This window comes from Dioscorea cayenensis, chromosome 17 (genome assembly GCF_009730915.1).
Source record: "Dioscorea cayenensis subsp. rotundata cultivar TDr96_F1 chromosome 17, TDr96_F1_v2_PseudoChromosome.rev07_lg8_w22 25.fasta, whole genome shotgun sequence".
Lineage (NCBI taxonomy): Eukaryota > Viridiplantae > Streptophyta > Magnoliopsida > Dioscoreales > Dioscoreaceae > Dioscorea > Dioscorea cayenensis.
Genome location: NC_052487.1, coordinates 4,558,658 through 4,571,013, shown reverse-complemented (window position 1 = coordinate 4,571,013; position 12,356 = coordinate 4,558,658). Strand labels below are relative to the sequence as shown.

Sequence of the window (12,356 nt, the reverse complement as noted above, 5' to 3'; positions counted from 1 at the left end):
ACTGCGTTTACATCATTGATTTGCTTCTAAGTTGTTGAGTGGCACCAAACAGATCGAGTGATAAGACAATTTGGCTTCGCCCAAGGTATTCCTCTCTATCCAGTTTGTATTGAACCGACCCATGATCATGATCTTCGTGGTAGAATTGACACAGATTGGGCATTGATGCACGGAAGATGGATTGGATACTGGAGAGATAGAGAGTCACGTTGCCTCAGCCTCCATGTTCCTGCCGGGAATAACGCAATGTCGGTGGAATATTATGACTGGTATACTACTAATACCATACTATTTTTTTATCGACTGATCGGGACTCGCTGGATCCTCGCATCGAGAGGGAACACTCTTCCAGACGCCCCTTAGAGCGCTTTCCAACAGATGGTTGTAGATGTGCCACGCACCGAGTCCTCCTGTACGACGACGTCGTCGGCATAGTTCTCGGGTCGAACACGACGACGCACATATTCCTCAACACCCACATCACGAAGGGTACCAGTCATTTCACTCATCAGATGATATCAACGTTACTCGATCATCTCATCTCCATGGATTTCCTCCAGTTGAGCCCAGCAGATACTCGGTTGATTTCGGGATGGATTTTGTGCGGAATTTATTTGAATATCAACCTCATCATCCACCTATGGAACGCGGACAATCTAGTCATTCAACTTCATTTCGGCAACAAGACTGGGAATCACCCCCAGACCCTTCTTACTTTTGTCGCGAACCCTCGAACACTCCGACCTCGATGAATACGCGATTCGGATGAATCATCTGATGATGACCCGCCACGAGAGCAAGCACGAAGACCCTAGGCCACGGGGACCGCCTCGACAGAGATATTCACCCACCTCAATGTTTTTATCGAGAGGTGGCAGCAGACTGTAGAGTAGACTCTTGTATTAGTTGTTGTTTTTTTCTTTATTGTCTCAGCAGAAAACTATCTCGTAGTATTATTTTTGCTTGGTGTTCTATGTTGTGTATTTTTTTAAATTTACTTTTTTTCTTTGCATTTGTCTTGTCTTCATATACTTTTAAGAAAAGGCTTTTAATGATAACTCATTGCATGTTATAATTATATGAAAGGCTTACATCATTAAAACATTACAACGAAAAAGACATTTAGACTATATTACGACCGAGTACTTGAACCGGCAATGTTGGGACAATTTCGGCGACTATGTCCTTTGTTGCGACATAAACCACAATGTTTTCGCTAAACACCTTCCCTAATATCCATCTCGTTATGAATCCTTGTAGATTTTGGTCTTCCTTTCGTCGGTCTTCTCATCGTAATATTAGGACGTAGACGTGGACCATTATAAGGGTTCCAATATCCCTCATTTGATACTGGCTCAAACTCTTTACGATATACATTAAAAACTGTTTGAAGCCTATACACGTTGTCAACATACTCCTCCCAATGTAGACGAATATGCGAGCATGCTGCAAGGACATGTCTGAAAAGCACCACAGTCGCACCAATGTGATCTTAGGTTGATACGAAAAGTGCTAGCTTGTCTCCCACATTGCGGGGGTGAAATCTCATCTACCATGAATGACTTCTCTTCACGGTCAAATTGATGAACGTAAATGTTGGACGCTGCTTGTTGATTTTCTTGGATTGCCTTCATTAGTGATTCCTAGAAGATAAGGCCTAATGCGATCTGAGCTTGCGCTTGTACACATTTCCTCACAAACAACTCCGCAAGTCGGAAGTACGTTGATTTAACCATAGCTGTTATAGGAAGGTTTCTTGTTCCTTTAAGCACTGAATTAACACATTCTGCGAGATTGGTTGTCATGTGACCATATCTTCTCCCTTCTTTATCGAACTCTTGAGCCCACTTCTCCCGCGGTATGTTATCCAACCATCTCGTCGCCTCTTCATCGTTGTCCCGTAGTAAACCATAGCAGTAGTTAAAATCTTGAATGGTTTTCAAATACCCTGCAACAGTGAACTTAAAAAGTTAAGATAACTTTAATAATTAACAACAATGTAAAAGTTAGATTAAAAAAAAAAGTTAATCTTGTAACTTGCCAATATTGACAATTATCCGTTGCATTTCTTTGTTTCTGAAACGACGCATGAAATTGGCCGAGATATGTCTAATGCAATAAACATGGTACGCATGAGGAGCACTCATCTCACGGCCAAGTGATCTAAAAGCTGATTTGATAGATTCATGGCGATCGATATAAAAGCATATTCCTTGTTGTGGTGTTACACTAGAACGTAAGTTGCGCAAGAAGAAAGTCCATCCACCCAACGCTTTCTCCTTCCACGATGGCAAAAACCAATCGGCAGGGATATTTTTTTATTACCGTCTTGTGCGATTGCCAACAACAAAGTGCCTTTTATATTTGCCATAAATATGGGTGCCATCTATCCGGATGACCGGTTTGTAATATTTGAAAGCCTCCACGCAGCGGGAAGCTCCAGAAAAACTCTATGAAAGATTCGAGCATCACGTACCAGGTAAGGTCCATTGTATGCTGGCTGGGTCTCAAGATCAACTATTGTCCCAGGAACAAACTGTTGCAACACTGATAGCCATCTTGGTACTTCGTTGTAGGACTCCTCCCAATTGCCAAATGCTGCTTCAACCGCTTTTTGCTTAGCTGTCCATACTTTCCTATATGTCGGTGTGTATCCGTATCGATTTTTGATCTTCGCTATTAAAACCGATACATTGATGCTTGGCTACTGTTGGACTAGTGCTTGTATTTGATGACAAATCATGTTTGAATCCAGCTTCAAATGATCCTACGAGATCATTGTTGATGAACACGTGTGAGGCCTAGTGTACTTTGTAATTTCCCAAAGCTGTCTTCGCTTGCTATAGGATGCGCGAACCCTCCAATTACACCCATCACCATATGACTTACATTTACCGGAGTATCGAGTCGGATCAGACTCAACAACTTTGTATTCGACAGATTTAAGTAAGCAGTAATGCTTAATTGTGGTCACAGCATCATCTTTACTTCGAAACCTCATGCCTACATGAAGATCTCCATTTGTCGTTGCTCCAGTTAATGTGTCGGCATACAATAAAGGGTACTCTGGAAATTCTTGTGCGGATATTGCTTCCAAATAAAGGGTTCGCATATGTGTTGGAGGCTCCATTAGTGCCATCATGAAATTATGGCTGGTCATTGGAACGTCTTCAAGATTGCATTCTTCTAACTGAATGTCATCAACACTTGCTTCAATGTCTTCCCCAAAGCTATCACCATCGTCGTCCTCATCATCTCCACTGGATCGGCCATACTAACCAAATTCGGTTTCATGAGTATCATGAAAAGAACTTGTTCAGCCTTGTAGATGTTGTGAATTAGTAAAATAATTATTGGATGGTGGATCATCTTATGCCCTCCACTCCGTACAGAGCCATTCAGGTTCATTAACTTGGCATGGTGATGAAATCCTCTCCCGTCTCAAATTGAGTTGAACTTCGTCATTTGGGGCGGTTTGTTGTTGGGAAGGAGCACTCTCGAAAGTTGCAGCGCTGAACTCCACGTACAATTTAATAATGCCAATATCTGGATTTCTTTTGTGGCAGTCGAACATCATCCGAACATCTCGGTCATTACGCAATTTGAATGACTGATAGCAAATCTTATCGGATCCTGAAGAAATTGGGAGCCGGTATTTGATATATGAAACTCCTTGGTTGTCAGCAGTCTCAATGCTTTTCTTTAAATTTTCGTAAGAGATGTCGTCTTCGACATAAAAATATGATTGATCCTCCGACGAAAATATAATTGTGTCTTCACTAGCAATGATTGAACCATTGTAGTAAACCAATACAAGTGAAGTCTCTGCCATTGTTGAAGATAAGAAAATAAGTATGGGTGAGTGAGTGAGTGAGTAAATAGTGTGCAAGAGTGAAAATGGGCTACTAATGTTGGTTTATATGAAGAACTCAAACTTTGAAAATTTCATTTATGAACATTGCAGGTTTGACTGTCATACTTTGTCCTAATCACTGAGTGGTGCAGGTTTGACCGGTGTACTTTTATGCTCGACCGCGCAGGGTTTGACCGTCTCCGCTTTGTCCCAATCACTCGAGTGGTGCGAGGTTTGACCCGTGCCGTCTTGGCCGAGTGCGAGGTTTGACTGTCCTACTTTGTCCCAATCACTAAGTGATGCAAGTTTGACCGGCTTACTTTGTGCTGACTTGTGCATGTTTGACTGTCATACTTTGTCTTAATCACTGAGTGGTGCAGGTTTGACCGGTGTACTTCATGCTGAGTGGTGCAGGTTTGAATGTCCTGCTTTGTCCCAATCACTGAGTGGTTCAGGTTTGACCGGCGTACTTCGTGTTGACTGGTGTATGTTTGACTATCCTGCTTTGTCCCAATCACTGAGTGGTGCAGGTTTGACCGGCGTACTTCGTGCTGACTAGTGCAAGTATGATTGTCCTGTTTTGTCCCAATCACTGAGTGGTGCAGGTTTGACCAGCGTACTTGTTGCTGACTGGTGCAGGTTTGACTGTCCTACTTTGTGCTAATTACTGATCGGTGTAGGTTTGACCAACTTACTTTGAACTAATTACTGACCTGTGGAAGTTTGACCAACGTACTTTGTGCTAATCACTGACATGTGCAAGTTTGACTGCCCTACTTTGTCCTAATTAATTACTGATACAAGTTTGACCAAACTACTTTATACCAATTACTGACCTGTGCAGGTTTAACCGACCTACTTTGTGCTAAATACTGACCGGTGCAGGTTTGACAGTCTTACTTTGTGCTAATTACTAACGGTGTAGGTTTAACCATCCTACTTTGTACTAACTACTTACCGTTGTATATTTAACCATCCTATTTTGTATTAATTAATTACTGGTGCAACTTTGACCGTTTTATTTCTAATATTTTTCCGAGATTCATAGTTTTTTTTTTAAATAAAAGATTAATATATATATATCAACAATTATTTTTTAATTAAAAAATTAATCATATAAAAAGCATTCTTTTAAAACCTAACAGCCAGCACTAGAGTTTTAAAATAAAAAAAAATAAAAAAACAAAAACGGGAGAGTTTCTCCCGTTTTCATAATTTTTTAATTAAGAAAAATGAAAATGGGAGAAACTCTCCCGTTTTTTATATTTTAAAAATAAAAATAAAAAGTCGAAAAGCGGGAAAAAGGTTTACCGTTTTTCCACCAACGTCATGTATTTTTGGTAAATAATCCCAAACATGCGTAATTTAGTAAATTTTTTTGTAATATTTTTAAAAAAAGCCAAACACATTTCAACACGGTAATAATGTCGTGAGTCTGGCCATGACTAATGTGTGTATGTGTGGCATATGGCACATTAACCGCTTAATTAATATTGAAAATATATATATATATATATATATATATATATATATATATATATATATATATATATATTTCTTATAACCAACCAATGCAATGTAACTTATTATGTCAGCTGCAATTTGGTCTTTTTAAGTTTTTAATTTAAATTTTTTTATTAAATTTACGAAAAACTATAGAATTTTTTTAATTTTTAAACTTATATAAAAAAAATTTTAAATGGTTTGGAAATTTTAGATTTTATGAAAATTAAAAATATTTAAAAAATAAAAATACTTCTAAAATTTTTATAAATAAAAAATTGAGTTTTACCCAAATAGCCTGCACTTACATGGCGAACTATGCGAACACATCAGCCATAAAAAAAATAAAAAATACTTTTTTTTTTGTGATGATCGATGCGAGATTGTGAGGTACCACATATCACGTGGAAATATTATAGTGGAAATTGCTAAAAAAACACTCCCCAAAGTTCTGATATGCACATATTCTCCCCTAAATTTGAATATCCATAAAAACCCCTTCCTTTTAAATACAGATGATTTTTTAAACCTCCCCCACCCAAGCATCTAACAGTGATTGATAAAGTTAATTTGGAATTTTTTTGGACGAAATTGTCCCTTGCATGGGAAGTTGTAGCAAGTGTGACAGGGTTTGACTATAATGCCTTTGGGTGCAATGAGTTTCTATTTAAAACATGAGGCTTCTGTTTAAAATATGAGGTTCTATTTAAAAAATAAGTTTTCTGTTTAAGAAATGAGTGCATGCATTACTCTTCATGCTAACCTAAATTCTTTTGTTTGAAGTTATAATGTAATCATGCTAACCTAAATTTTTTTCCCACAAACTTATTAAATTGTTAATGTAAATATCGTTATCTCCATATAATAAAGAACGATCATCTTTATGCTTGTTTGTCTTTGTTTAACTATCGATGTTTCTGTTTAATATATTGCGTTTACGTTTAAAAAAGTGCTTGAATATCGTTGTTTCTATTTAAATATGTACAAGTGGCCAAGATTAATTAGTTTTTATACCAGGATTAATTTGTCACGTAAATATTGGTTTTTCTGTTTAAATATCAATGTTTCTGTTTAAAAAATGAGTTTTCTGTTTAAAAAAATGAGATTTCTGTTTAAGAAATGAGTTTTCTGTTTACGAAATGAGGTTTCTGTTAGATTTCTGTTTAAAGAAATAAGCTCTGTTTAAGAAATGAGTTCTCTGTTTAAAAAATGAGTACATGCATTACTTTTCATGCTAACCTAAATTCTTTTGTTTGTAGTTATAAGTTTGTTTGTAGTTATAATGTAATCATGCTAACCTAAATTTTTTTCCCATAAACTTATTAAATTTTTAATGTAAATATTGTTATCTCCATATAATAAAGAACGGTCATCTTTATGCTTGTTTGTCTTTGTTTAACTATCGATGTTTTTGTTTAATATATTGCGTTTACGTTTAAAAAAGTGCTTAAATATCGTTGTTTCTATTTTAAATATGTACGAGTGGCCAAGATTAATTGGTTTTTATACCCAGGATTAATTTGTCATGTAAATATTGGTTTTTCTGTTTAAATATCAATGTTTCTATTTAAAAAATGAGTTTTCTGTTTAAGAAATGAGTTTTTTGTTTAAGAAATGAGATTTCTGTTAGGTTTCTATTTAAGAAATGAGTTTTCTGTTTAAAAAATGAGGTTTCTGTTTAAAGAAATGAGCTCTCTGTTTAAGAAATGAGTGCATGTATTACTCTTCATGCTAACCTAAATTCTTTTGATTGTAGTTATAAGTTTGTTTGTAGTTATAATGTAATCATGCTAACCTAAATTCTTTTTCACAAACTTATTAAATTTTTAATGTAAATATCGTTATCTCCATATAATAAAGAATGACCGTCTTTATGCTTGGTTGTCTTTGTTTAACTATCGATGTTTCTGTTTAATATATTATGTTTAAATATCAATGTTTCTGTTTAAAAAATGAGTTTTCTGTTTAACAAAATGAGGTTTCTGTTTAAAAAATGAGTTTTCTGTTTAAGAAATGAGGTTTCTATTTAAAAAATGAGCTCTCTGTTTAAGAAATGAGTTCTCTGTTTAAGAAATGAGTACATGTAAAAATGAATGCAAAAAGAATGAAAAAATGTATGCAAAAAGGTTTACGGGCAATTATGGAATTTCATAATGCAGGGGGCAAAAAAGAAGTGAAACAATAAAGGAAGGGCTGTCTGAGGTATTCAAAACTCACAGGGGCTGTTTGGGAAGTTTTGAAATTCTTGAGGGGTAAACAGTAATTTTCCCTATATTATATGTAAACACCATTTAAGAGGTAAAAAAGTCTTTATTTGTTTGAGCTTAATAATGCACTTCAATCAAAAGAAAAGTGATATGGCACATGCCACATATTATATGGATATATTATTTATATCACATATTATACGTAAACTCTCTAGTCTAGTCATATAACTTTAAAAAAAATAAGAGATATTTCTTACATAAAACTCCCACAAAAGACTCACAAAGTAAATTGTAATATGAAAGATTCAAACTTGAGACCTCTCAATCACAAACATGGTCTTGCACATAGTTTCTCTTTTAATTTTATTAAATATTATAATTTTATAAACTTTATTATTATGAACCGAATTAAAACTAGAAAACATTTAATTTTTCACTAGCATATCACTTTATTGAATTAACTATGATTTTACCGATAACGACAACATAAGTTGAACAAAAATCACCCATAAACATCATTAAAAATCTAATTACGCAAACATTAAACGTTAAATGTTTGAAACAATTATTGATGAAGTTATTTTAATGCGATTTCAAAATATGCAAAAAAGAAAGATCCAACTCTATCTTGCAATACAGTAGTAATTAGCAATATTTATATTTTATATATTTTTAAATATTAATTATTAGGTATAATATCCGAATTGGTCCCTTTACTTTTCTCTTTTTTTCCTTTTGGTCCCTCTATTCAAAATTGCTCCTAACTAGTCCTTGTACTCTTGAAAATGGGACCATTTAGTCCCTCTACATTTGAAAATTGACCAACTAGTCCCTATATTTTCAAGAGTAGAGGGACTAGTTGGGAAAAGATTAAGAGTAGAGGGACTAAATGAATATATTTTTAAAAGTAGAGAGACTAGTTGAGAGAATTTCTGAATAGAGTGACCAAAAGGGAAGAGAGAATAGTAGAGGGACCAATTCAGATATTATACATAATTATTACTAGGGGTGTATTTGAGCCGAGCTGTTCGTGAGCTGCTCGGTGTTCGGCTCGGTAAGGGCTCGTTCATGTTCGGCTCGTATTGTAAACGAGCCAAGCTTGAACTTGATTCTCAAGCTCGATTAATAAACGAGCCAAGCTTGATCAGCCAAAAGCTCGGCTCGTTTTGGCTCATGAACATAGCTCACGAACACAGCTCGTGAACAAGCTCGTGAACAAGCTCGTATATATATATATATATATATATATATATTAATATATATACATGTATATCACATATGTTGTTGTTGTTGTTGTTGTTGTTGTTATTATTATTATTATTATTATATACATGTATATTAAGGTGTATATGTGACTATGTCATTATTGGCATCATCATTATGATTATGATTATGATTATGATTCTTATTCTTATTATTATTATCATCAATATTATTACTTGACTCACATACTTGTAAATTGTAATATTTAATTAATAAGATTTCGGTTTATATCATATAACAATATGTATAAACATACAATGATGAGTAACAACTTAAAATAATAAGTATGTACAGTATATGATGTAATACTTTAAACGGAAATGGCAAATGATAAATAAAAGCATAAATTAAAGTTATTTGGCTTAATTATTTAAGTTTCTAACTTTCTATGTATTGTTTGGTCAATACTACTTGTTATTCTAATAAGTTGGCGTATAGTTATTTAAGTGTTTTATGTATTATTTTGTTATTCCTGCTTATTATTCAGAGTTAGTGCTTAGTTATTTAAATTTTTGTTTATTATTTGGCTTTTCAATTTAAAGTATTACATCATATATTGTACGTACATACTGATCTTTGATGTATTAAAGATTATTTAAATAAGATATGACTAACGTATTGAGTATGTGAAGTTTGTGATGTTTGCCACCTTTGTCAAAAAAATAAAATTAAGGATATCCCATACATAATAATAACAACAACAACAACAACAACAACAACAACAACAACAACAACAACAACAATAATAATAATGATAATAATAATAATTATATATTTAAATGATGTATGCCCCTGATGATACATGGACGTGTCGCATGCGGGAGTCCGAGGGCGCGAGCGCCTCGGCAGGGGTCCCATAATGGAATTTTTAATTTTTTTTTACAAAAAACCAAAAAAAAATACAAAATCAGAACAAACCAAACCCTAGCATCTTTCTTTTCTTTCATCAACCCTTTCAACCTAAGCCGCCACACCAGTCCACCACCCACCCACGACCTGCTCTTGCGTTCTTCATCATCGGCCAGCCTTCATCCCAACGAGCTTCTCATTCCGAAAAAAAGAAAAGGTAAGTCTACCTTCTTCATTCTCTTCTTCTTTCATCTTTCTTTTTTTCATCTCCGATTTTTATTTTTCGGATTTTGCGGAATGTCTACTCCTCGCATCAATTGATGAATCATCTGCTAATGTTAGTCCCATTGGAAGTGTGGGAAATTTTGATAATGTTGTTAATGAGGCTAACATTGAAGTTAATGAATCTCCCATCGATGTTGAAGATAATGAAGTAGAAGAGAATCCATTTGCAGCCAAGAAAAGAAAGAAGACCTCCAAAGTTTGGGATGAATTCAAAGAAGTTACTCTCTCAGATGGAACAAAAAAGGCAGAATGTATTCATTGTAGGCATCAACTTGGCCTATTGAATTCTGGAACAACAACTCAGTTTATCCGCCATTTGAAGGTGTGTGTGAGACGACAATTAGCATTGAAGGGACAAAGGCAGCTGACTTTCTCAACAAATTTGGCAAAATCTGAAAGTGTGAATGCAATTCAAACCTGGAAATATGACCAAGCAAAGGTGCGGCAAGTTTATGCTCATATGGTTTTAGTGCATGATTTAACATTTTCATTTGTTGAGAATAAAGTTTTTAATCATTTTATGAGAACTGTTAGCCCTAATTGGGAAAGAATAAGTACAAGCCTGTCAAAAAAGACTGTATATCTGCTTATGACATTGAGAAAAAAAGAGTAACTTCATTGTTGAAAGAAGTTGATCGAGTTAGTATCACTACTGATTTGTGGACATCTACGGTGCAAGATGTAGAGTATATGGTTGTCACTTGTCATTTTGTGGATTATGATTGGAAATTGCAAAAACGTATGTTATGTTTTCGTTCTATTGTCCCTCCACACACTGGTGTTGCTGTTTGTGATGAGTTAGCAAGATGCATAGCTGATTGGGGTCTTGGGAAAAAGTTGATGAGCGTCTCAGTTAATAATGCAAGTTATAATGATGTTCCTGTGAATTTGTTGAAAGCTAATCTGAATTTGAACAATCAAAATGCACTTGTGATTGATGGGAAATTATTTCATGTGAGGTGTTGTGCACATATTTTAAATCTCTTGGTTCAAGATGGGCTTGGTGAAATTAGTGATATAGTTTGCAATGTGCGTGCAAGTGTGAAGCATATTAGTAAAAGTGTGTCTCGTCTTACTATGTTTAGTGACATTACTAAGCAATTAAATCTGTCAAATAAAAAGCTTGTTCTTGATGTTTGCACAAGATGGAATGCTACATATTACATGCTTCAAGCCGCTCTAGATTTGAAGGATGTCTTTCCTAGATATCAACTAAGAGATTCAAACTACCATTACTTGCCATCCGAAGAAGATTGGAGTAAAGTCCAAACTATTTGCACATTTCTTAAAGAATTTCATTATGTTACAAATGTTATTTCAGGTTGTGAGTATCCTACTTCAAATTTGTTTCTCCTTGAACTCACAACTGTGAAGAAAGCTTTGTCTAAACATGTGGAAGGTGATAATGATTTTATGAGACAAATGGCAGCAAGAATGATTAGAAAGTTTGATAAATATTGGGGGACAATAATTTGTTGATATCAATTGCAGCTATTTTAGATCCAAGGAATAAAATGACTTTAGTTGAGTGGGCTTTCCCTTTTTTTCTATTCAGTGGATGATGTTCCAAACAAAATGAGTTTTGTTTGATCATCACTTTACAAGCTTTATAATGAGTATGTGGAAGCTTTCAAGGCCAAGAGTGACATGGATACTTAAAGTCAACTTTCTGCTCCTACAACTTCTTCTTCATCCAGTGCTAGTGTTGGTAGATCAAGAGGAAGGACTGAATTTGATAATTTCATTAGAAATGTGGGTTCTTTTCAATTGATAAAGTCATAATTAGATGTGTACTTGGAAGAAGGTGTTCACATACACAATGAGAGCATTGATCCTCCATTTGATTTCTTGGAGTGGTGGAAAGCTAATTATTTGAAGTTTCGGGTTTTGTCAAAGATGGCTTGTGATGTTCTATCCATACTAATAACCACAGTACCTTCTGAGTCGGCTTTTAGTACGGCCAAAAGAGTTATTGAGTCGCATCGTGCTTCATTAGCACCGGCTACGGTTGAAGCATTGATGTGTGGTGGAGATTGGTTGAGAGCTTATTATGGGATCCAAAGAAAAGAAAAAGTAAGTAAAAATAATTTATGTTTCCTATTTTTTTTAAGTTAATTATATGTAAGACCATTTTTAATATTTTTTACATTTTGTAGGAGAAGAAGGAAGTCCTTGAATTTCTTTTAAAATGAAGGCATCTTTGACAAGAAGACTATTAGTAATCAATATCGGTACGAGTACTACATTTTGTTTTGAATTTTACATTTTCTATTTGTGATTAACACTATTTTATCTTTTTTTTAGGTAATTATGCTTTTGTCAAGATGCTTAGAGTTGTGAGTTTGTTGGGAGGATGATGAGTTTGCTTAGAAGAAAGGCTCAAGTGTTCTTATGCT

At 34.7% G+C, this 12,356-nt stretch overlaps 1 protein-coding gene across 1 annotated transcript; it reads left to right on the top strand.

Moving 5' to 3' along the window:
* Positions 1-4,024: 4,024 nt before the first annotated feature.
* On the top strand, positions 4,025-12,317 carry LOC120281040 (zinc finger BED domain-containing protein RICESLEEPER 2-like). Its single transcript, XM_039287984.1, has 7 exons — positions 4,025-4,085; positions 4,234-4,383; positions 4,459-4,492; positions 10,018-10,399; positions 10,510-11,218; positions 11,282-11,359; positions 12,265-12,317. The coding sequence occupies exons 1-7, from the start codon at positions 4,025-4,027 to the stop codon at positions 12,315-12,317; spliced, it is 1,467 nt and encodes a 488-aa protein (XP_039143918.1).
* The last annotated feature ends 39 nt before the right edge of the window (positions 12,318-12,356 follow it).